Source organism: Protopterus annectens, chromosome 5.part1, assembly GCF_019279795.1.
Source record: "Protopterus annectens isolate FY-2018-M chromosome 5.part1, PAN1.0, whole genome shotgun sequence".
Lineage (NCBI taxonomy): Eukaryota > Metazoa > Chordata > Ceratodontiformes > Protopteridae > Protopterus > Protopterus annectens.
This window is the reverse complement of record NC_056736.1, coordinates 579,618,067-579,643,382: the sequence shown is the minus strand read 5'-3', so window position 1 is coordinate 579,643,382 and position 25,316 is coordinate 579,618,067. Positions and strand designations below refer to the sequence as shown.

Below are 25,316 nucleotides of genomic sequence, written 5' to 3'. Positions count from 1 at the left end.
TTCCTCCATGGGACTTAATTTTAGTCATACAAGCTTTGACAAGTCCACCTTTTGAGCATGCCACCTCGGTTCCGTTAAAATTTGTGTCTTGGAAAACAGCCTTTTTAGTGGCTATTACGTCAGCCAGGAGGGTTTCAGAACTCCAAGCCCTGTGCATGAAACCCCCCTACCTCATTTTTCACAAGGATAGAGTGTCTCTCAGGACTAACCCGTCTTTCCTACCAAAGGTGGCTTCAGAGTCAGATATTAATCAATCAATCAATTTACCGGTATTCTTCCCAAATTTTCAGAACAAAGGGGAGTACACATTGCACAAACTGGATGTACACAGGCAACTACGTTTCTACCTGCACAGGACTAAAGATTTTCGCAAGTCTGATCAGTTGTTTGTGTCTTTCGCCAAATCAACTATGGGAAAGGCAATTTCTAAAGTAACCCTAGCTAATTGGATTTCTCAGTGCATAATCCACTTGTATACGTCCTCAGGTAAACCAGTTCCTATGGGAATCCACGCTCATTCAACCCGATCCATTGCTACATCAGCAGCCTTCTGGTCCAGGGTTCCTCTGGGCGACATATGTTCAGCAGCTACTTGGTCCTCTTCTCATACGTTCATTTCCCATTATAAATTCGATATGATTTCGAGGAGTAGGGCTTCCTTTGGCTCCGTGGTGCTTCGGAATATCCTTCCGTAAGGCCACCCATGGTTATTTTTATAGGTAGCTGGGGACTCTGTCCCACAGGTTGCAGAACAAATGAAGTAACTACTTCAGATAAAGAAGTTATGTACTCACCATAAAGTTCCATCTGAGTGGGTACTTCATTTGTCTGCAACCGACCCCCCCCCCTCCATGCCCCCTAACCATATCATGATACCTGGTCACCTGAAAAATTTTATTTTTCATGAGGTTAGGCAATACTTGATCCTCTGTCGAAGGTGTGAATTTTTGGACTGAACAAACTCGATCTGAGGTAATACAGTAGGCAGCAGGGGATTATGGGTAGGGGGAGGAGCTAGGAGCTTGGATCTTTTAGCTAGTGAAGCTGCCGGCTCGGATCCAAGGTTGGATCTGATACCCACAGGTTGCAGACAAATGAAGTACCTACTCAGATGGAACGTTATGGTGAGTACATAACTTCTTTTTATGTACTATCTGAACTATTTCAGCTATAAAGTGTAGCTGTGCTCACAGTGTTCATTTTTTTCTTCCCATTAGTTGAAGAAGATGCCGAACAAGAAAAAGTAAATCGGGCAGCGACTGAAAACAGTACAGAAAGCACAACCCAAGACAGCGGACAGGACCAAGAGGAGGAGGTTGCAACTTTAACCCAGGAGGAAAAAGAACACAAAGATTATCTTAAATCTTTATTTGAAATTTTAATCATGATGGGCAAGCAGAATATTCCATTAAATAGCCATGGCAGTGAAGCTGTAGATGGTGTCTTTACTCCTGACAATTTCCAGGCTCTCTTAGAATACAGAATAAATGCTGGTGATGAGGTTCTGAGAAAAAAATTTGAAATGGCAGCTGTTAATACACAATATTGTTCCAGTGTTCAGCAGCAGGAAATGCTTGATGTTTGTGAGTACTATATCAGAGAAGAGATACTCAGGGAAGTACGTGATTCTCGTTTCTTTTCAATTGTCACTGATGAAGTGGTTGAAATTGCTGATGAAGAGTACCTCCCTGTTTTTATAAGATTTGTTGATGAGGCCAATAATCTCAGAGAAGAATTTATAGGATTTTTACCTTATGAATATGATACTGAAACAATGGCTGTTAAACTCCAGAATACCATCACAGAAAAATGGAGCCTTAGTATGGAGTATTGCCGAGGCCAGGCATATGCATGTTCCACTAGAGTAGCCTACAACATGAAAACTGTTGCTTCTAGACTTCTAGAAAAGTATCCTCAAGCAGTATGTACTCTCTGCTCATCCTGCGCCCTGAATATTTGGCTAGCAAAATCCATACCTGTTCCGGGTGTTACTGTAGTACTGGAAACAATGGAAGAACTTTTCATTTTTTTCCGTCAGTCTGCTTTGTTGCAATCAGAGCTGGACAATGTAATCACAGTTTTGTTTCAAAGCAGTGAGGAAAAAGTAGCGGAATTAAAAGAGGTCTATCGTACTCGGTGGTCAGAAAGGCATGACGCCTTTGAAATCCTGGTTGAGCTCTTACAAGCAATGGTGATGTATCTGGATGAAGTGTGTAATGACATATCTTTTAGATGGAGCAAAGCTATAACAAACCAAGCATTTGTTTTGTCTCAAATCCTGACTGACTTTGATTTTATTGTGACTGTTGTAGTACTGAAAAATACTTTGTCTTTTACAAGAGCATTTGGTAAAAATTTGCAAGGACAAACATCAGATGTCTATTTTGCAGCAGGTAGTTTAACAGCAGTTTTGCACTCTCTGAATGAAGTAATAGAAAATGTTGAAGTATATCATGAGTTTTGGTTTGAAGAAGCCACTGACTTGGCCACCAGACTAGATATTCAGGTAAAATTACCTGGAAGGTATCGCAGAGCCCAGCAGGGTGCTGTAGACTCTGAAACAACCCCAGAATGTTACTACAGAGCAGCTGTTACTGTTCCAACTGTAACGCACATTATTCAAGAACTGAAGGATATCTTCTCAGAAAGCTATCTAAAGGCCCTTAAGTGTTTGTCACTTGTTCCTTCTGTCATGGGACAGTTAAAATTCAGTACAACAGAGGAAGAGAATGCAAACATGTATAAAAGTGACCTTCCTAATCCTGATACTTTTTCTGCAGAACTTCATTGTTGGAGAATTAAATGGAAGCACAGGGGCAAAGATGTAGAGCTTCCAACCACAATTTATGAGGCTGTTCATTTACCAGACATAAAGTTTTTCCCAAATGTGTATGCCCTGCTTAAAATCCTGTGCATCTTGCCAGTTATAAAAGTTGAAAATCAGAAATATGAAACTGGTAGACAGCGTCTGAAGGCATACTTAAGAAACACTCCAAGGGAGCAACGCTCTTGTAGCCTAGCTTTACTTAATGTGAACTATGATGTTAAAGATGATTTGGATTTGATGGTGGACAATTACACTAAGTTGTGTACAGAAAAAACACAGTTTCAACAAGAGATTGTTCATTCTTCAAACTCTGACTTGGTTGAGCAAACATGATATTTTATATCTTAGTTATACTGGGAAAATTTATTAGACCAAATTTCTTTAATGGAATGTTTAGGTAAACATTCTTAACTACTTGGTATACTGCAGGTTTGTATCACAGTTATGGAGATGGGCAGTTTATATTACAGGTATTATGAGCAAGAACAATCATATGTACTCTTTAAACTGCAGCAGATGTATGTTCTTTGATTTCTGTTTAGATTCTTCAAAAAGGTCTGAGCATAATTTGTCATAGGGAATAATCCCTGTCACTGAAAAGCAAGTTGGTCTTTGTAAGGTCAGTATGTTGATATGGAAAACGTTTGAACAAAAGAGCTTCATGGCTCATTATCTGAGCGGGTGTATAAGGTGCTCCTTACTGAAGGGATCACGCCTTTTTATAGTGTATAGTTCCATCATTATGCTGAATAAATGGAGATGCTTGCTTTCTCATTATTCTTTTTCAGTACGAATTACGACTCATCTCATTTGTCAGTCTTTCTGTGGCCTTTTATTAAGTAAGGGGTGGACTAAGTTTCTCTTTGGTAGTTCCTGTGCTGCTGTTGGCAAGGACTATATCTCCCACTCCTTATCATAGGCGGTTACTAGGGTAATGGCCCTAGAGACTTTTTCAGCCTAGCCATTCATGCCCCAAATTTCCCAACTATCAGTGCCCATGGGCTAGAACAGCTTTGGTATATGCCTGTGACTTAAGGCATCTACAAACTGCCCCTGTCTGTAATGGCCACAGGCAGCAAGCCATGGGTGAACTTGAGATTTCCCATCCATTGGTCCAAATTGTGTTTGAACAGGCTTAGGAAAGAACTCTGTTGTACATGAATGGGGAGCTTGTTCAAGAGAAGGGATAATATCTGAGACGCATACCTATCCCTCCAGAATGTATTTGTCACAGACTAAGTTTAGATCCTTAGAGCAGGTAATTCTAATGTTTGTTTTGCAAATGTGTAGCAAATCCATCAGGGCTAGATCAGAGAATGCCTTGTAGGTTGGGCATAGATCACCCCTCTGTAGTCTGTAGGAGACCAGGTACAGGGATAAGGCTTTGCGGTGGTCCGCATAGGACATATTATTTACATCCTGTATTTTTTTAGTGAGGAACCTCTGTGCTGCTCTATTTGTTGTGAATGTCTGGTTAGGTACATGCTGAAGGGTACATTGTACTAGATCATTGGTCTAATGAGGGCTGAGTATAGTGGGACTTCTCTCTTTAGATCTGGATGCCATGCCCTTACTTATAAGTTGTGCCACTTAGAAGGATTTTCTCGCTACCATGGGCACATGGTGATCAAAGTTCAGGTTACTGTAAACCTGAGTTGCCAAGCCCCTTTACCACTGCATCTGCTCTTAGTGCTGGGCAGTTGTTTGCCCAGAGGTTATAATTATGGATTTTTTGCACTGAGATTTAGGCCATGGTTCTGGCACCAATTATTTGTCTGTGTCAGACCTTTCTGGAGGATATATGCATCTTTGGGGAAATTCACTGATGGCACCCAGCTTGTAGTTGTCAGCAAATTTGGTCAGCCAAAGGCCCTGCACATTTGCTTCAGAGAAGTATGTTCCAAACAGGGGAAGTCCCAGTACCAAGCCCTGTGAGAAATCACTAGCAACAGACCTCTTGATGGAGGTGGATTCCCCCATTCTAACTGTGTCCTGTCTGTGAGCCATTTGACTATCCATCAGGTGACAGCAGGATTTATGCCTAAATTTTTGAGTTTGTCTAGAATACCCAAGTGAAGTTTTGTGTCAAACGCCTTTGCCATGTCTAGGTAGTCAGTATGTACTGTTGGCTCTTGTCCATAGCTCTAGTGACCTTTTCAAAGAGGTCCACCAAGTTTAGTAGGCATGACCTGCCCTTAATGAAACTGAACTGGGATGGGTCCAATGTTTGAAGATTTCCTATGTCTTTAACAGGCCCACAATAATTCCTTCCATGGCTTTGGATATAAGATCAGTCAAACTGATGAGTCTGTAGTTCCCTGAGTCTGTTGAGGATCCACCTCTGTGCAGAGGGACAACAGTTGCAGTCCTCCATTACCTAGGGATGAAGCCTGTCTGGAGGGTGTAGTTAGAGGGGTTCTAGTATGCCTGACATGCCATGTTTCAAGATATTTAGGAGACATCCTAGGATATTGTCAGGACCCACTAATGCAATGTTTTAGCTCTGGAGAGTGCAGTGAGGGCCTGTTCTTTAAGGATAGTTGGGGGCTGAAATCGTAGAGGGTATTTCCTGTTGGGAAAACTTGGGGGGGTGATGCTGGGTGAAATTGGAGCTAAATTTTATCAGCCAGCAAGTTTGCTATATCCCCCAGCTTGGTATCAGAAGGTTCCATTTACTGTTAGTTCAGCACACTGTTGGGTATTCCCTTTAAGGTTGGTTACATAACTGAAAAATGCCTTTTTTGTCTCAAAGTTGTCTTTGGTCGAACTTGATTAGTCCCCCCAAGTTGTTGGTTGAGACTGATGAGGAGTTTTTTTATCTTTTGGGCATAGGACTTGCTTTCTTTTGTTGTACAACATACATCTACAGGAGGCCCACCAAAGGGGCTTGTTTTGGAGTTTGTCCTAAGTTTATTTTGTTTTGAAACTGAAGTGTCTGTGCAGTCATTTACATACTTGTACATGATTTCTGTAAATACTTCACATAGACTACTGTGGTTTCTCACTATGGGGGGAGGGGGCTTTGAATTTAGCTATGCCTTCACTTGATAGGAGGAAGTTAGCTCTGAGAAAGTCCTTAAAGGCTCAGGGGGTTGCTGGGAGTTCAGTCTGTATATTTATTTCAAGGGCTACTGCTTTGTGATCTGATCTGACCAATGAGGACATTACACAAGGGGGGGTAGTACAACAATATTCCTTCATTTTTGAGTACCAAGTAAAGGATGCTTGCACCCCTAGTAGGTGTGCATTGACAAATTCCAGGAATCTTTGAACCTATATGTCCTTCGACTTCTCTGTCTGCAGGTTGCTTCTGATAAATGATGGTCATTAATAGTTCTGTTATTTTTTTTCCTCTGTAAACAGCAGTGCCACTAAGTTCATGTTTTGCTCACAGTATCTCTGACACTTAGAGGTTAACCAAGTTTTTCTCAAGCAGAAGCTATTTTCCTTATCGGATGAACTAGTACTCTCCCGTGCTGAATCATGTGACAGGCTTAATAGTGGGAGGCATTGCACCTGTATAACTACATGTTGGGTCACTGGTGCTAGTAATGAAATATTTTGATGTTACCTTTTTTTTTTTTTTTTTATGGAAGAATGAAGAAGAAAAAAATGAGGATAAGAAAGAGAAAATATCGATCTTATAGTTGAGAATTCCACAGTGGTACAGCGGTAGCGTTGTTGCCTCACAGCAAGAGGTTCTCCTGTTCGATTCTCGGCTGGAGGTGTCTTCTGTGTGGAGTCTGCATGTCCTCCCCGCGGTCGAGGGGCCTCCGAAAGACATGCGTGAATGGGGCGTGCCTTCGCTGAAGGTTGGGCGTCGGGCTGGCAACTCGGCCCCATAAAAAATCTACTGCCAATCCATTACCGGACTGGAGTTCCCCTGTGGCGACCCCTAACCGGGAAAAGCCAAAAAGACCAACAATACTTGAGAAGCTGTTTTAATTGGTCCTGTGCTTGGGTTCATCTTCTCCAGCAGTCAGCATTTGGCATCTTTCCAGGAGTTCTTGTCCTTAAAGGAAGTGAACCATAGACAATGCAAGCTGTGATGTACATAGACTACACAAATATAATCTGATGTTGTCCTTTTCATTCTTCCTCAACATATTGGTTACGGATCTGGCTCGGCTACATACCACAGACTTGCGTATCCAACTATCAAGCTTCTCCCTCTACTCGTAATGCCCCATGTAGCCTACAATACCTCATATCTTATTTGCCACCATCTTGAATGGATGTACATCCTCTCTCAGGAATTTGTTTCAGATTTTTTACAAGGTTTTTGTTGAGTAGTTATTTTTCAGAAAATACTGTATTCTAGTTTTTCGGCTGTCCTGTCTCTCCCTTGTTGAGCTTCTCTAGTTGTTTTTTTTTCTCTGTACGTTAGGTCTTTATCATTCCTTCTACCTTTCTGGTAATCTCCTTGCATACCATTGTTGGTACCACTCTTTACTGCTTTCTTTTCTTACCCTTTGTAGGGTACTCTCTCTACCTTTGCTGGTGGTTCACTAATCTTATATATATATATATATATATATATATATATATATATATATATATATATATATATATAGGTCTACCTGACATTGGCGACACTCCAGAATGCCAACCATATGGCCAACACCATATGATCGACATTCGGAATGCCGACAATGCGGAACCAGCATCTCACTATAGTGCAGAATGTAAAGATTTCCATTCCTGCACTGTAGTGTGATCTCGGAGTTGGTATATTAAAGTTACGGGGGGTGTGAGGGGCAGAGCCCCCACGGGAGATGCAGGGGGGCATAGCCCCCCTGCTAGCAGTTGAAAGGGAATTTAATGTTCCTTTTTTATGGTTTTCTTCCGCTGTCGAGATTTCTGTTGTCGGTGATGTGGTGTCGGCCATGTGGTTGTCGGTGTTGTGAGCTTTCGATCTTGTCAGGTAGATCCATATATTTTTTCATATAAAAAAGTTTCCTCCTTTGCCATTACTGTTAATTGTGACTGAGAAACCAACAAGTTTTAAAAAATGCACTTCCTGTGGACACAAAATTCCAAATTATGATGCCCATATGGAGTGCATTTATTGCTTAGGAGAGGCATACCTAAACAATGATTGTTCTGTTTGCCCAGCTTTTAATTCAAGAGATAGTTCAGATAACTTGTGCTTAAAGGATTGCTGCCTGCATTTTTGTCTTCTTCATCAGGGGTTCAACCCCCCCCCCGCAAACATCCTACAACTTCTTAGGACTCTCAAAAGAGATCCCTACCAGTTCTCTGAAGACCTCTACTCCCACCATGGCTTCTTTGGAGTATCCTCAGAACATCCAAGGAGCTTAGGGTTCTAAAAGAAAAAACATTAGATCCTAAATCCTCGTATCTGACTGTCATATCTCCCAAGCAGCACTTGGATCTCAAAATCTTAGATCTGACCATTACTTTATCCAAGTCTTCTCAAACTTGTTCACACAGGTTCACAGTTGATCCAGTATCTCATCGGCTCCATTACTTGTTTTTAACAAACTACACCAAGGAGAGAATCGAGACCATAGTCTGCAACCTCATCCATTAGATCCTCCAGAAGTCTTGCTGAGGCCGATGTGGATAGGATGATGAGGAAATTCCTCAGATCTCAAATTCAGATGGGGTTATTCTGTCTCCATCTCCCATCAAATATGTGAGACTTCTCTCCACTTTTCAAGTAGTGATTTCACCTTCTCCGATCTGTCCTACTTTTTCACAGCTGTGGGTCTGAGTGTCAGATCCGAAGATGACTACTCTTAACAGTTTCCCTGTCTGGTTCTGCTCCTTTCCCTTGTTTTGGGATGAGTCTCAGAGCCGAAACATTGTTGCCGGATCTTGGGAACCAGGGTCTACTCCAATGTTGGAGCAGTCCTCGTCTCTTGGGGGTTCAGCTCCAGATAGCTCAGGTCTGACTCCCTCCTTGAGGCATGGATCCTGGCAGGGTCGAGGCTTCGCTGCTTTTGAGGTTTTGGCCCCAGTGCAGCCTGCTTTGGCTTCTCTCAGTCTGTTGGCTAACACTAATACTACTAATACAAATGGTAGTAGTTCGTCAAGACAGCTAGGCCTTTTGGAGTGGCCCACACAGTGGCACCAAATAAATATAAGTACTCTCAAAGGTTAGATACTCTCTACAAGAACCATCTGCAATAAAAGTATTAAATGTATTTAATAAATAATAAAAGTACATGAAAATGCTGAATATATATTCACAGTAAACCACAGAGTTCAGATCACAGGAACTATTGAAAAGAACATTGAAGGGCAGACACAAACAATAAAGAAAAACAATATCTAACTAAACTTCACTATATTCCTGACTGATTCTAAGAGAATTGTACTATTCCCTAATAACTTATTTGGGCAAGGCAAGATGAAATACACGAGCAGTCTTTCTAGTTAGGCTTCAGACAGAATACTCTATATTCTGAGATTACTCCCTGTAAAATATTATATTCAAGATGACTTGCAGAATGACCTCATCTGGTCACCTGACTATAGGTTCTCACAGTATCTCCTTTTGAAGTTTGAGACAGGACTTTAGCAGACTGCTACAATAGACATTTAGAGGTTTTATGGCAATGCCTAGCAACCAGAGACATTTACAACACTCCCCCCTTCTTTACCAAAGCTGACAGATAATGGCTGCTCCCAGAGCTATCATCTCTGGGCCTGCTCAGCACTGTGGGTGCAGTTATGATTTAACAGCTCATTTACATTTCTCTTATTTTTCTTAAAATAAGCCAGATGGTTAACCATTGCTGTGCCAGTGTCCTCTGTTAAAACATATACATGCAATTCAGATACCCATAATACATGTAGATTTTTCTTCATTTCAGCAGGGTGCACTGTTGATACATTTTACACAATTAACAGATCAGTTTGATGTACTAGTGACATACAATTATTTACAAACAGCTAGCTGTTCTGGCACAGGTCATACATCCAGTGCCCTATTTCTCCCTGGCGTGGCTGGCACCTCCTATTGTCACAGTAATAAATACTGTGATGTCAAACCTGACCATCCTTGCATACTGATGTTGATGATGCCACTGCATATACTTTCCTGTATTAAAACAAAATATATATTCTTAAATAGGATGCAGTGTATAGTGACTGAAAACCCTGTTGCTATACTGTGTGCCCTACAGACTGCTAAGAGGTGGCCTGTGTCTGGCATACAAGGCATCCTCCAACCCAGTACTGATGGATTTACTGCACATTTGCAAGTGAAATGGCATCAGAAATATTCAGTCTAGGGATCTAAACCACTCTTGCAACATAAACAGAAAAAGTTGAAGGGACTGGTATATCTCACAGAGGATACTACTACTCAGGAACAGACTGTCCATCCTCATAAACCAAAACTCATCCCTGTGTATATTTATGCACACCTTGGATATATGGCTCGGAAACAGAATATTTACAAATGCAGCTTCTAAATGATTTATTCTATACATGGGACACTTTAAATTATCTTGGTATGATCCCAGTTATTCTCAATAGAGCTAATATATAATTATCGATCATGGGGTGGGTAAGGCCAATCAATAACCCAATATGATAGGTTAATTCAAGCACAAAAAGGGAAATTAGCTATGCTTAAAGTTGCCTGCAAGGCCAGCTAGCGGAGTACTTACCTATGAAACTATTCATATACAACCCATGTAACTGTTATTTTTAATTGGAAATGTTTGTAAGTAATGCAGCTTATGTCAAGGATGTCTGAATAATGAAATTGAAAATGATGTCTACGATGTGTGTATAATGGAGCTTTTCTTCCTCTAGGCCTCGGCTGAAAAAGGACTACTCAGTCAGACTTTCCTGGTAAACAAATGTGAATAAATAAAAAAGGTTTAGGTCCCTTCAGAGAGCTGCATGATGGATGTTACCAGTAGCAGAGGCTTCTTTTGGGTCTTCTATCCTCTATGGGTTCCACAGGGAGCCATGGAGCAGGCCTACATGGTACTTCCTTGTGGGCAAAGGAGGTTGCTCTGCTTCCCAGGAGGAAGACTGCACTGTCACTACCCTTTAGCCTTGGTCCTGGTCCTGGTCCTGGTCTGCTAAGACTTTGAGTCCTCCCTCCCCTGCTTTTCAGGTATAGGTCTTGCAGTACACTTGCTCTTTGAAAGGGAGGGGGGTTTGTTCCCTTCTCCTGTTTTTCTGGGTATCCGCCCCCTTCCCTAGTTGGGAGGCTGTGGGTTCCTCAGTCCTAGACTTGATAAATGCTCGTGTCTGGCTGAAACATATCGGAGGATAACTTCTTTACCTCTGTGGCACAAGTGATGGCTTTGGATGTTATGCCTTCAGATTTTTGCAGGGAGGGATAATCATCACAACCTGAGCTCTGTGGTGGTAGTCCTTTAAAAAAGCCTTCCCCAGCAGCAGGGTTCTTCTGGAGTTTCCATCCAGATGGTCTATGTTTCATTCAGGTGTCCTTTTTTCTCCATGCCAATTGCTTGCCCCCCCCCCCACTCCCCACCCCCCGCCATGGAGGACCAGCCTAGTCTAGGTGGTATGCTAAGGTGAATATGCTTTGACACATAAAAAGCAAAATGCTCAAACAGCAAAACCCCAGGGCACCAATTTTTTTCCTAGGCAAAAAAATCGGTAGACCAACAAATCAAAACACACTAGTTAATACAATTTAAAGTGGGGGGCTTTGCACCCCACACCCCTCTAACTAAATATACCAACTCTGAGATTGCACTACAGTGGCGTAAAGGTCAATGTTATGCTCAGGTCAAGTGATTTTTTTCCCCTAGGAAAAAAAATCACTAACCAGAATTTTCACTGTTTGAGTATTTTGCTGTTTGTGTCATCGAAACAGCATTTGCTGTAATGCCATTTCAACAATGTAATATAAACCACCATGGTATGGGGTGTGTGTTGGGAGGAGTGATCCATCCTCAGTGAGCCTGGACAGCCTTTCCTTCTGAATTACTTCCTTTCTTTAGGTGTGCCTTGACTTCCTGCTTTGCTGCTAAACAGGGACTGGAGAAAGGTTTTGACCTGCCTGCTTCATATTTAGACCCTTTGCTGTTTGCTACAGGGTCGCAGTTTGGTTTCATCTGAGTTCTGATGAACCTGGTACCATCTTCTGTCCTTTGTTCTCTAACCCCTTTAAGGAATGTCACCTGGTGCAGAGGTAGCATACTTGAGTCTCTTTCGTTGAAGACTTGTTGATTTTGCTGTGTGCTGTCTAGGTCGTTGTATCCCTGCTGTTAAGTCTCCTCTTCTCAACTTGGTAAGTCTGTTACTAGACTGTCTTGGAAGAAAGAGGAATATATCTGCCTTTTTCATTAGAAGTGAGTCGTCCACTCCCTTCCTATGAGCCATTGCCTTCCAGGTCAAGTTTTTGTGCAGTTCTCATTTTTGTACAAGTTTATTTATCACATTTTAACTTGCAGCATGAGTTAAGCTGCATTAATAAAATGATCCATTTTCATTTTCATGCGTTGTACTTTTTCTCTACTTCAGTATTATTCTTTACACCATGCCTTCATATTCTCCATTACCGACCAACTCTCCCACATCACTCTTCTCAACCTTTATTTTGTATGTATTGGTCAAAAATATGCCATTTATTTATAAGCACTTGAATTTCTCCATCCATTAAAGATCCCACCACCATTTGTGTAATTACTTTTATAATGTTCAGTACATCCCCTAAAGTTAGTTTAGTCTTTGATTTCGATTTTCATTTTGTAGCTTTTTTGGTTTCCAAAAACGTTAAACTTAATACGGTACTGTGTCTTGGCTCTTCTAACACTAAACACCAACTGAAACACCATCTGCTTACTTCAGATCGTTTCCTAACATTTTTATCAAAGCATGCTGTAAGGGGTCTTTAAAATCATACCTAATACATTTCCAGAATGCGTATTTTCACTCTCCTGTCCCTTCCTCTTCACATTTGTGACATCTACTGCATACTTGTGAGAACAACCTCAGAAGTCTACTCTGTATAAAGTACTTATATTTTTGAGCAAATATCCTAAACTGTCTGGACTTTGTTGCTCAACACATCTCTTCCCATTGTTCCTTCATAGTTTGCTCGTCTGTTCTACTTTCTTAATCCTTTCTAAGCACCTTTTATTGATCCTTGTAGTCGCCTTGCAAAATCTTAGATGCATTGGTTATTATGCCTTTATTAACTCTTCATTTGGTTTTAACAAGCCCATCAACATTTAAAACAATGTATAGCAAGATAAATGGTAACTATTTACAAAAGTCCATAACAAGAATATTAATATATTCTTAACCATTAGTACTTTTCCAGTAAATAATTGAGATTTTGCCAAGATATGTTCTGATGAGTTATGGTTAAAGTTCGCATTCTTACAGTTGACAACTCATTTTTACAAAATGCTAATTCAGATTTACATTTCCAGTTTTTTGTTATTATTTTTCTTGCAATGGCAAGTATTGCCCAAAGAAGAAGTATTTGAGAAATGGGTTTAGCTGCTGGATTTGGGGCATTGAATAGTATCAAGAGTTAGTAATAATGCAATTGTCTGACAACAAAGCGTGAGAAAAGTTTCTAAAATCACTTCAAAAGGAAGTCACCAACTTACAATCCATTAATGTGAGAGTGTTCAATCTCGCCGTTTGTTCTTACACACGGGTTCGGAGCCGATCCTCGGCTCCGAGTCGGCCGCATAGCAAAGCTCTGCATCTTAGAGAAGCTCGAGACCAGGCTATATCCCACAATCCTCCCTGCCATTACTCAGATCTAGTTTGCCGCTGCAACAGGTCACATCGCTACAGAGAGCTCGGACCAGAGAAATTGTTGTTAGACAGATAAGATAGTCTTTTTTCTTTGTTTTCAAAAGTTATTATACTCCTATAGTTTTTTGATACTTTATTTTTCTATACTATAGTGTGTGTCTGTGTATTTTGTAGTTAGTTTTTATAGGTTTCCCTTTGGGGCCTACCCTTACTTAACTGTAAATTCTCTTTAAACTTAAAATTATTAAACTTTAAATACCCTCTTCTTTAAGTTTACTGTTATGTCTGAAAAAGCCAAGTCTGGTTTTAAAAGGTGTCAGTGTGGACAGAAAATGTCCATCACTGACAACCACACTTCCTGCGTCTACTGTCTTGGCCCTCTCCACTTGCAAGAGGATTGCTCCATTTGCCATTCCTTCAGTGGGAGGGTCATGACAGATAGACGCAGGAAACTTATTGACAGAGGACTTCTTAAGCCTGCCTTCCAGGAGGCCTTGGACAAGTCTGACCAGGCTTCTAAGTCCTCCAAGGGGTCGAAGATGTCAGAGCCCATGTCATCGGCTCCGAGTACATCTTCTAGAGTTCGTTCGCCGGTTCCACAGACTTCGGGGCCGAGCGTCGAACGTTTGTCTCTCACTGAGCCCCAGGTCTTGGAACCGGTGTCGGAACTACCGCCACCATCTATTCTTCGGTCGGTGCCATCTTCGGCCCCTTCAACCCGATCTTCTAGACCATTATCTGATACTGATGTGGATCGTGTCGTGCAGAAACTTATGGAGAACACTGCCCTTTCCAAATTGATTGCAGTTTCCTCCCAGTTGGTGTCGAAACTAGAAGGCCTTCCCTTATCTCCAACAGGTCCTCCTTCGAGACCCATCCAGTCTTCGGAGCCGGAAGAGGATGAGCCGATGATAGTGGAGCCCTCGGTGCCGAAACCGTCCATTGCACGATCGACACCATTTACCTCGACTCCATCGGAACCTATAGGTGAGTCGCGGAGTCGACGATCTCTCCTTGGTTCCGGGACCGAGAGTCGTACCGACCTTTCGGTTCCGACTCTCCCTCTCGGGGCCTCGGCGCAGATCGGCTCGGCTCCATCCTCGGGGTCGAGACCCATGGGCCCCGTGTCTCAGATTCTTCCATGTTCTTCGGAACCGGGGGAGTCCTCGACCCGAGGTTCAGGGGTTTTTGACCTTATGAGGAAGGTTTTGTCTACACAGACAACCACTTCATCGGACGCGTCTTCTCCCTCCCTTAAGGAGCCGCTCTCTGTTTCTGTTCCCACGACACATCCAAAGCATGGAGCACCATTGTCTCAGCCATCCCTAGAGGATGCCCCCTGTTCCTCGGAGGCCTCACCGGAATCTCCCTCCGATGAGGTTCCGAGGAAAAGATTGTGCAAGAGGAGGCACTTAGATTCCCCACAGGAATCTCTAACTTCTGACACTGACTTGGATGAGTCAGAGGGGTCCCCAAAATCCCCCTCCGAGGATGTCTCATTTGCAGACATCTTGGAGATATTAAAACAGAGGGGTGATTGGCAGTCCCTAGCCCCCACTGAGGACGAGTCTGTGTTGCTGAAGGCATTTGGTGCTCAACCTTCTACCTCCTGGGTTACTCCGCCCTTCGATGAGTTAATGGATTTGATTGCTCGAAGGGCGTGGGAGACACCGGACACAGTGGAACCGGTCCCTCGAAAACCAAGTAAGTTTATTACCACTCCCCAGGACAAGACCTATCTCACCAAAGGAGTCCCGGTTGACGCTATGGTGGTGGCCGCAGCCACTAAAAAGGAGATGTCGGAGTCTTCCTCTTCTGTTCATCCTCCTAATAAGGATTCTAGGACTACGGACAGATACGGGAAGCGCGTTTTTAGTTCAGCGACTTTTTCCATGCGTTCGCTAAACTATTTGACACATTTTACACGACTACAGAGGGATCTCATCAAGGAGCTGAGAGATGCCCTCCAGGGTAACACAGATGCAGCTGTTTCAGATAAGGTAACAGCACAACTTAACACCCTTACCTCCGTAGTTAACTCGTCCATGAGGCTCATCTCGTATGCGACTGAAGGGTCAAGTAGGGCCACAGCTTCAGCGATTGCTCTACGAAGACAATCCTGGATGCGGCTGTGCTCTTTTGTGGAAGCCTTCAAGTCTTCTTTTGCCAACGCCCCCTTTGATGGTGCCACTCTTTTTGGGCCCAAAGTGAAAGAGACATTAACTCGGTGTGAGCAGGAAGGAAAGACTCTGTCTGCTGTCTGAGTCCGTTTTTCCGTTCCATCCAGACCGTACCCCAAAGGGCAACGAGGCGGAAAAATGTGGTTCCGTAGAACTCAGGGATCTTTCCAGGCCACACAGAGTGAACCCCCCCCCCCAGAGGCAGATGGGGGGGCAGACATGGAAGATGCCGCCCTGGCGGCAGAGGGGGTCCGCAGAACCAAGGCGACAGGGATACTATCCCTGGTAAGCCTTTCCAGCACTTCTGAATGGGGGCCCGACTGTCCTGCTCTGGAGGCAGTCGGGGGTCGCTTTATACCCACAGGCCTGGCAAACTCTCACCTCAGACTCCTGGGTAAAAAGCATTGTAACCAGAGAATACAAAATACCCCTTGTGTCAACTCCACCCCAACAAAGAAGGTCTCCAGATGTGCCACCCCGTCTGCGAGGCCAAGCAGCAATAGAAATTTCAAAGCTGCTCAAAAAGAGTCATTCACCCAGTCCCGGACCAAAAGGATTCGAACTTACTCAAGGTTCTTTTTAGTTCGAAAAGACAGGGGACTGGAGACCCATTTTGGATCTCAGCAATCTCAATACCTTCGTGAAGAAGGAAAAGTTCGGATGGTCACGCTCAATCGATCCTTCCATTTTTGCAGAAGGATCGACTGGATGTGCTCGATAGATCTCAAGGGACGCACTACCACATCAAGATGGCCAGAACGTCCAGAGATCACCTGCGCTTCCGGCTGGGAGCCAGTCATTTTCAATTTTGAGCCCTGCCCTTTGGGCTCACCTCAGCCCCCAGGGTATTCACCAAATGCATGTCAGTGGTAGCGTCTCACTTGAGATGTCTAGGATTCCGGTGTTTCCCTATGTGGACGACTGGCTCCTCACCGCCACCACCGAGCGTCTCCTCATACAAGCAAGAAACTATACAGTCAACCTTTGTTCCCACCTAGGGATTTCCATAAACTTCAAAAAATCTGTCTTACTGCCCTCACAGCATATTTCATTCATCGGAGCGACCTAGATACGCTTAACATTGGTAAAGCTCCCTCAAGTAAGGGCTTCATCCCTCAAGGAACAGGTTCTTCTTCTGCTGCAATGCAGGAAAGCCCCGCGCAAATTGGTATTCAAGGTTTTGGGACTCATGGGAGCGTCCTGATTGCGATTCCCATGGGAAGATTGCACATGAGGCTCCTCCAATGGCTGCTGTTCACGCAGTGGTCGTTCCAGCAGTTACCCCTAACGCACGAGATTCTGATAACAGATTCTTGCAAGCGAGACCTCTCATGGTGGGTGTCCAGCCAGGATCTCACTATGGGTCGTCCATTTGTTCTACCGAATCCGACGGCCACTATAACCACGGACGCTTCCCTGATAGGGTGGGGGGGACTTTTTCAGGGAAGAACAGTCCAAGGGGAATGGTCCAACATGGAGTACAACCTGCACATAAATGTTCTGGAAATGAGGGCGGTGTTCTTGGCGTTGCAACACTTTCAAACCCTCCTACCTCTAGGAACAGTAGCAGTTCAGACAGACAACATGTCTGTAGTCTGGTACATAAACAAACAAGGGGGAACCAGATCTTACCCATTATGCAGAGAGGCCATGAGAATTTGGCAATGGGCAGAGTCCACGGGTCGCTTTCTGATAGCAACGCACATCCCGGGGTCATCCAACGTCATTGCGGACAGGTTGAGCAGAGCCATCCTGTTACCTCACGAGTGGTCCCTCAAACTACAAGTGGCGGAAAGAATTTTCCGCAAATGGGGCCAGCCTTGCTGCGATCTATTTGCCTCCCCGATGAATACCAAATGCAGAAGCTATTTTGCCCTTCTACCCCCTCCAGGGGATGTCCCCAGGGACGCACTGATACATGATTGGCCCCCGGGTCTCCTATATGCATTCCCACCAACCCCCTTGATTCCCAAATTTCTTCAGAAAGCCATGAATCTGGAAAGGACAATTATACTCATAGCCCCATTCTGGCCTCGACAGATATGGTTCCCCTTTCTTCGAGCCCATCAAACAGAGGAACCTTGGATCCTGGACCCAGTACCAGATCTACTGACACATTCGTCGGGAGTTCCTCACCAGTCTCTTCTATCCCTCAAACTAGCAGCTTGGCTGCTCCACTTCACCGCCTAGCCAGGTCTGATCTACTTTCTCCGGCAGTTCAGCGCATTTTGGTTGCCTCTCATAAGGCTTCCACCACAAAACTCTACAAGAGTAAATGGAAACGCTTCGTGTACTGGGCATCTAGTCAACACTTGGACCCCCTGGTTGCTCCTTTACATAAAGTTCTAGAATTTCTTTCCATCCTTTTCCACGAAGGAGCCTGTACTTCCACACTAAGAGTGCAGTTGGCTGCCATATCCAACTTCCATGTTGGTGAGGACGGTTCTTCTATTATGTCCCACAGGCTTTGTAAGGCTTTTATGAAAGGTTCCTTCCATCTTGACCCGTCAGAGACCCTTTATTCCCATGGAATTTAAATTTGTTGTTGTCACAACTAATGTTACCACCCTTCGAACCAGCCTCTTCTTGCCTCCTGAAGTTTCTGTCGTGGAAGACTCTTTTTCTTGTAGCGGTTACTTCAGCTCGGAGTGTCAGAGCTGCAAGCACTGTCAATTAAACCTCCTTACTTAATTTTTCACCCAGATAGAGTTTCTTTACGAACAAATCCGTCCTTCCTTCCTAAGGTATGTTCTGTCATAAATATTAATCAGTCCATTGAACTCCCTACTTTCTTCAAGAACCATACCAGCAAGTTGGAATATATGTTGCACAAGTTAGATGTCCACAGACAGCTCAGATTTTATTTAGACAGGACTAAAGACTACAGAAAAACAGATCAACTTTTTGTTGCATTTGCAGACAATAAAAAGGGCATGGCAGTTACAAAGCTTACGCTTTCTAAATGGCTTACTGATTGTATAGCCTTTGTGTATTCTAAGTCAAATCAGGCCTTGCCCACCAAACCAAAAGGCCATTCTACTAGGTCCGTCTCCACTTCCTTGGCTCATGCAGCTCGCCTGCCTTTGGACACGATTTGTGCAGCAGCCACGTGGTCTAAACCACATACTTTCATCGCTCATTATAGGGTTGACAAAGCCTCCAAAGACAGGACATCTTTTGCTTCCACTGTGCTCAGAAACGTTCTTCCATGAGTCACTCAGGGTGACGGAGCTAGGGACGCTACCCGTGTGTAAGAACAAACGGCGAGATTGAGCACTCTCACATAAAGAAGTTATGTTCTTACCATAACGTTCCATGTGGAGTGTTCATCTCGCCTTTGTTCTTACATCCCCCCCCTTCCCTCCCTCACGTGTTTGGAAGAACGAGTAGGACTAGAGTCTGGTCCACATGTCTTTACCTCTTCCTGGTATATTTCGTAACCCTTAGTTAATTTGTCAGTGAGATGGTGTCTCTGAATTTTTTGTGGCAGTATGTAGCCTTAGCACCTCAGGGTTATTGTTAGTCTGGTTTGCTTGCAAACTAGATCTGAGTAATGGCAGGGAGGATTGTGGGATATAGCCTGGTCTCGAGCTTCTCTAAGATGCAGAGCTTTGCTATACGGTTTACTTCGAGCCGAGGATCGGCTCCGAACCCGTGTGTAAGAACAAAGGCGAGATGAACACTCCACATGGAACGTTATGGTAAGAACATAACTTCTTTTTATGTGTAACTAATCAGCATTAAGAACTTCATTACACCTCCAGCATTTCATGTTTCCTGTCTTATATATTTGTATAAGAAAGACTCTGTGCAGAAATTTCCATGCATAGATTTTCCAATAAAGTGAGGATGTTGACTTTCTTGCGGGTTTTAAGAATAACTTTTTATTTGTTTCTGAAAATGGTTCATTGTTAATTTTTGTTGAAGTCCCAGATTGTCATATCTGAGGTAACAAATTCAATTCTAATAATCTTGTATGTAATAGATAAATATGACTTCCCCTTGGGTGACCCTCTATTAACATAAGAGAGATCCAGTATTTTTGGAACATGTTTAGTTTGAAGATCTAGTAATATTTTGATTTTATCCTGAATATATTCTTTACAAGTATGCATGTCTAACCATTCTCATTGCTCTGTCTTATGTCTTGCTATTAAATATTCATCAGGATGTATTTTGTTTCTTTTAAGAAATTGATGCCAAAATGTTAGGTTACTATTCTTGAGAGCTGTCATTCTGTTTGCATTAAAATATACTAAGCATCCATTAGTGATGGGGAATGATAGGATTAGTAGTTCCTTGACTAAGTAATTTGAATTTCATATACCTTGTAAAGATTGAAAGGATTTGGTTAATAAAAGGCATAGAAGTAAACTTGTGTCTTTCATTCAGAACAAAATCTTTTTGAGCTCAGTAGAATATATTGATATCCAGTTTCATATAAAATATATGATGTTTGTTGTCTATTAATATTTTCTCATGTAAAGATTTCCAACAAGAGATATATATGAAGAATCTAACCACAATAATATTATTTTAACATTACAGCATTAGTATGTAGCTTAATGTTTGGAAACCCAGTGCCACCTTCTTCCCAGCTTTTGACATGCCAGTCTAAAGATATCCTTGTTTTTTTAGGGTACCATAAGAACTTACGTAAGATAGAATTTATTTTTCTTATAATTTTTTTAGTGTGTGGGGGGAATTAATGACTGACTATAGTATATGATTTTGGTAAAATTATCATTTTAATCAGGATGAGTCAATCTTCCATTGTTTAGAATACCTTATTCCAACTGCCTTTTAACATTATGATTTCATCCGTTAAGTTTTTTATAATTTATAAATGTGGAATAGTTGTTCTTAGTCTCAATAGTGATACCTAAATATTTAATTTGAGAATTTTCCTAATTAAAAATTTGTATGTGATTTTTTTTTTAAATGGTTATTTTTTGTTTATAAGCAATGTTTTATTTTTATTATGATTAAATTTCAAGCCTGATAACCTTTTCAAAGTAATCCAAGGCATTGAGTGTATGATCTAACGAGTGTTCTGTGTCACTACATGTCAACAGTATGTCATCAGCAAAAATCTGGATTTTTGATGAAATGTCCTCATTTATTTTGAAGCCTTTAATATTTGTGTTAGATCTTTTGTAGTTAGACCAAATAATAAAGGAGAAAGAGGGTGTCCTTGTTTCACACCATTTGTTATATTAAAGGGTCTCGATAGAAAGGAACTTGACATGACAAAAGATACTAAATTGCTATAAAGTGTTTTAATTACTGTTATAAAACTAGAGGAAGGTTATATTCATTTAATATTTTAAACAAGTAAGGCCAGTGCACTGAATCAACAACTTTATCTGTATCTAGACTTATTGTTGATAGATCTCTTTATTTTTGTTACATCAGTTAATAAAAAAAAACCTATGATATTGTTTTGCCCTCTACTGTTTATTATAAAGCCAGCTTGATCTTCATGTATTAATCCCAGGAGTATATGGTTTAACCTTTTTGCTAGTATAGACATGAAAATTCTGTAGTCTACATTCAAAAGTGAGATAGGGCGATAAAAAGTACATGATACAGGATCTCTATCTGATTTTAAAATAGGTGTAATTATACAGTATCTTCAGGAGGAGGGATATTAGCAGAGCTTTTGACTTATTCAAAGATGTTCAATAAGGTTTTTAAAATATTTAACACAAACCAGCCAGCGATGCAAACACAGTCCGTGGCTGGCTGGTTTGTGTTAACTAGTTTATTTCGTTTTGTGTGGTCTAAGGTTTTTAAAATATTGTCTGGTAGCAGTTTATACAATAGTGGGATGATGCCATCTAATCCTGGAGCCTTGTTGGTGTTTAAGGCTTTTAATTTGGTCTTAAAATCTTTTAAAAGAAAAAGAGACTTATCAGTTTTACTTTTTTGATCATTAGTTAATCTATGATGTATATTTTCCTTCAAAAAAACTATCAGATGTTAAGTTGTCAATCTCGCCTTCATTCTTGCTGGATGGGTTCGGAGCCGATCCTCGGCTCCGACTGCACTGCTAAGCTCGAGAGCTTATTTTTACCAGCTCGAGGCAACCCTATATCCCATGATGCAAGGCGGAGATTACTCAGATCTCGTTTGCCGCTTCGCTAACGAGGTGCCTTTTTACCAGCTCTAGGTAAGTGACTTTAATAGATTTCTCAAACCTGTTATAACTTCCTTTTTTCACTAAATTTTTAATTTATAGTTAGTATCGAGTCACCTTAGCCCTATTCCCGTCAGTGTTCCCTCCTTGAGTTAGTTATTCCTATACCCTTGTAGGCCCTAGGCCTTCCCCTCCCTAAATTTCCTGTCAGGATTTTTTGTGTGAGTGATTGTGTATCCTTGTGTGTGTTGGTTACATTAATTTAAATTAAATTAAGTTGGACTGAGTGTTAGTGTGTTGGTGTTTGTCAAGTGTTTTCTTCGACACAGTAATATGTCGAAGGACACCAAGGTCTCAGGTTTCAAGAAGTGTGATTCGTGCTGTCAGAAGATGTCTCTGACAGACGGTCACACTTCTTGTATTTATTGCCTGGGACCTTCTCACCTGCAGGACTCTTGTGCTATCTGTCATGCCTTCAGCCCAAGAGTCCTGCAGGAGAGGAAAAATAAGCTCATTTTAAGGGGCTTATTGAAACCCGAGAGCTCCCCGACTAAGTCGGTGCCGGGGAAGCCCTCGAAACCTGCCAAGCCTTCGGCTCAGGCTTCAAAACCGTCGGCTGCAGGTACATCTCCATCTGGGTCGAGATCGGCTCCGGCCGGAGCCGATCCTTCTGCACCAGGATCAGTATCGGCTCCACTTGGCGCCGATACTATTCAGTCCACACATTCAAAGTCGGCTCCGGCTGGAGCCGACGTTTCTTCGGCTCCGATGGCTCCATCGATCTCAAAAAAGAAGTCTCAATCCCCTTCAGTGGAATCAATTCATTCGGCTCCGAGATCACCCTTGCTCTCGGAGCGGAGCCATCGGAGCCGATCTTCTCGATCTTCTCGGTCATCCAGGTTATCGGATCATGACCTCGAGAGAGTGGTGAGTAGACTTTTAAAGTCTCAGGCGTTGGCACAAATTCTCCATAGCCCATCTCAACAGACGGTAGCTATATCACACCCACTCAAAATTCCTCCTTCGACTCTTACAGAGCTCGGAGCCGGAGCTCCTCGGAACCGGTACCGTTGTGACCTCGGAGCCGATACATCCCCTTTCGGCTCCGATGTCCTCGGCTCCGATTTCCTCCTTGAGACCTTCATTGGAGGGATCCGGGCGTCTGCTCTCCCTCGTCGGCTCCGAGGGGGCGAGTGGCATCGGACCCTTGTCCGACCCCGTTCTCCCTCTCGGAGCTTCGGCGTTGGTGAGCTCGGCCCCGACATCTGCCTCGGGGCCTTCCCTATCGGTGAGGCCTGGGGTTCCTATCTCTTCGGAGCGGGAGCCTTCTGGCCTCTCTCATGGGGGAGCCTTCAAGGTGATGAGGAGTGTACTAGCCCCTGGGCTTAGTCAGCGTACTGTTCCATCAGCTCCTCCCACTACAGTGCCTGCGGACGTCTCTTCTCACTCTCTTGCTCCTGGATCCAGAGATCCAACGCCTCAGGTTTCCCCATTGGGAATATCTTCCTCTTCCGAGGCTTCTCCTGATCTGTCAGGAGAACCCCCTCGTAAGAGGACATGTAAGAGGAAACATGTAGACTCCCCTGAGTCTACCACATCAGATACTGACTTGGATGAGTCGGAGGGGTCCCCAAGGTCCTCCTCTGAGGATGTCTCATTTTCAGACATCCTTGAAATCCTTAAACAGAGGGGGGACTGGCCCTCCCTTAATCCCTCCGAGGACGAGTCAGTATACCTAGAGGCGTTCGGATCTCGACCCTCCACCTCCTGGGTGTCTCCGCCTTTCGACCCTCTCATGGAAGTAGTGGCTCGGAAGGCGTGGATGGCTCCGGATTCGGTGGAACCTATCCCTAGGAGACTTTCCAAATTTATTACAGCCCCTCAGGATAGGCAGTACTTAACGAAAGGTGTCCCAGTTGATGCCATGGTGGTGGCTGCTGCCACCAAGAAGGAACTTGCTGATCCTTCAGTACCTGTTCATCCTCCTAATAAGGATTCTAGGACTATGGACAGGTACGGTAAGCGGATTTTTTCTTCAGCGACTTTTGCAATGAGATCGCTGAACTATCTGTGCCACTTCACCCGCCTCCAAAGAGATGTTCTTAAGGAGCTGGGGGAAGTTTTACAGGATCCGTCAGCTGCTGGGTCTCAGGACAAGATTACCTCACAGCTAGGAATCCTTAACTCTATTGCCAACTCCTCCATGCGGCTCATCTCTTATGCAGCCGATGGAGCGAGTAGAGCCGCAGGCACAGGAGTGGCTTTAAGGCGTCAGTCCTGGATGCGGCTGTGTAATTTTGCAGACCCCTTCAAGGCGTCTTTCACAAACTCCCCTTTTGATGGCTCGACCTTGTTCGGTCCTCAAGTGAAAGACACTTTGACTAGATGCGAACAAGATGGCAAGACTCTTTCTGCCGTAGGAGTCCGTTTCTCCGCCCCTTCTAGACCTTACCCCAAAGGACAGAAGGGAGGGAAAATGTGGTTCCGCAAATCTCAAGGAGTCACGCCTGACGCACGAAGTCAGTTTACCCCCAGAGGCAGAGGGGGTAATAACAATAGACGCCACCCTAGAGGCAGAGGGGGTCCGCAGAATCAGGGTAGCAGAGAGCCTCTTTCTGACAAACCCTTTCAGCATCCCTGAGATGTTGCCCGATTGTCCGCCTTCGGAGGCAGTCGGGGGAAGATTATCGCTGTACCCAATAGCCTGGCTTTCCCTTTCTTAAGACAAATGGGTACAGTCAATTATATCCGAAGGTTACAAGATTCCCTTTATTCAAACCCCAGTTCAACAAAAGGGAACCCTTCCAGACGTTCCACCCGGTCTAAGGGAACTAGCAGTACTAGAAATATCAAAACTGCTAGTAAAAAGAGCCATCCAGCCAGTCCCGGCAGACCAATTAGGATCCGGAATCTACTCAAGGTTCTTTTTAGTTCCAAAAAAGACAGGGGACTGGAGGCCAATATTAGATCTGAGCAAACTCAACAAGTTTGTAAAGAAATCAAGATTCCGGATGGTCACGCTACAGTCCATTCTACCCTTTCTGGGCAAGGACAATTGGATGTGCTCTATAGATCTTCAGGATGCGTACTATCACATAAAAATTCACAGGCGCTCCAGAAGATTTCTCCGCTTTCGGCTGGGGACCAGTCACTTCCAATTCAGGGCCCTGCCCTTTGGACTCACTACAGCCCCCAGAGTGTTTACCAAATGCATGGCAGTGGTTACGGTTCATCTGAGATGTCAAGGATTCCAGGTGTTTCCATATCTAGACGACTGGCTCCTCACTGCCACCACCAGGCATCAGCTTCTCCAAGCCAGAAATCACACCATTCACACCTGCAGAGGGTTAGGAATTTCTATAAACGTCGAAAAATCTGTCTTGTCGCCTTGTCAATATATTACCTTTATAGGCGCAAATTTGGACACCGTGCAGCT

General features: G+C 43.3%; 1 protein-coding gene across 1 annotated transcript in view; it reads left to right on the top strand.

Moving 5' to 3' along the window:
* THAP12 (THAP domain containing 12) overlaps window positions 1-5,026 on the top strand; it is a 299,454-nt gene extending 294,428 nt beyond the window's left edge. Inside the window, exon 7 of the mRNA XM_044072831.1 lies at window positions 1,218-5,026. Within this exon, the coding sequence (XP_043928766.1) occupies window positions 1,218-3,160 (1,943 nt within the window). The 3' untranslated portion in view covers window positions 3,161-5,026. The remainder of the gene's footprint in view (window positions 1-1,217) is intronic.
* Window positions 5,027-25,316: the final 20,290 nt, after the last annotated feature.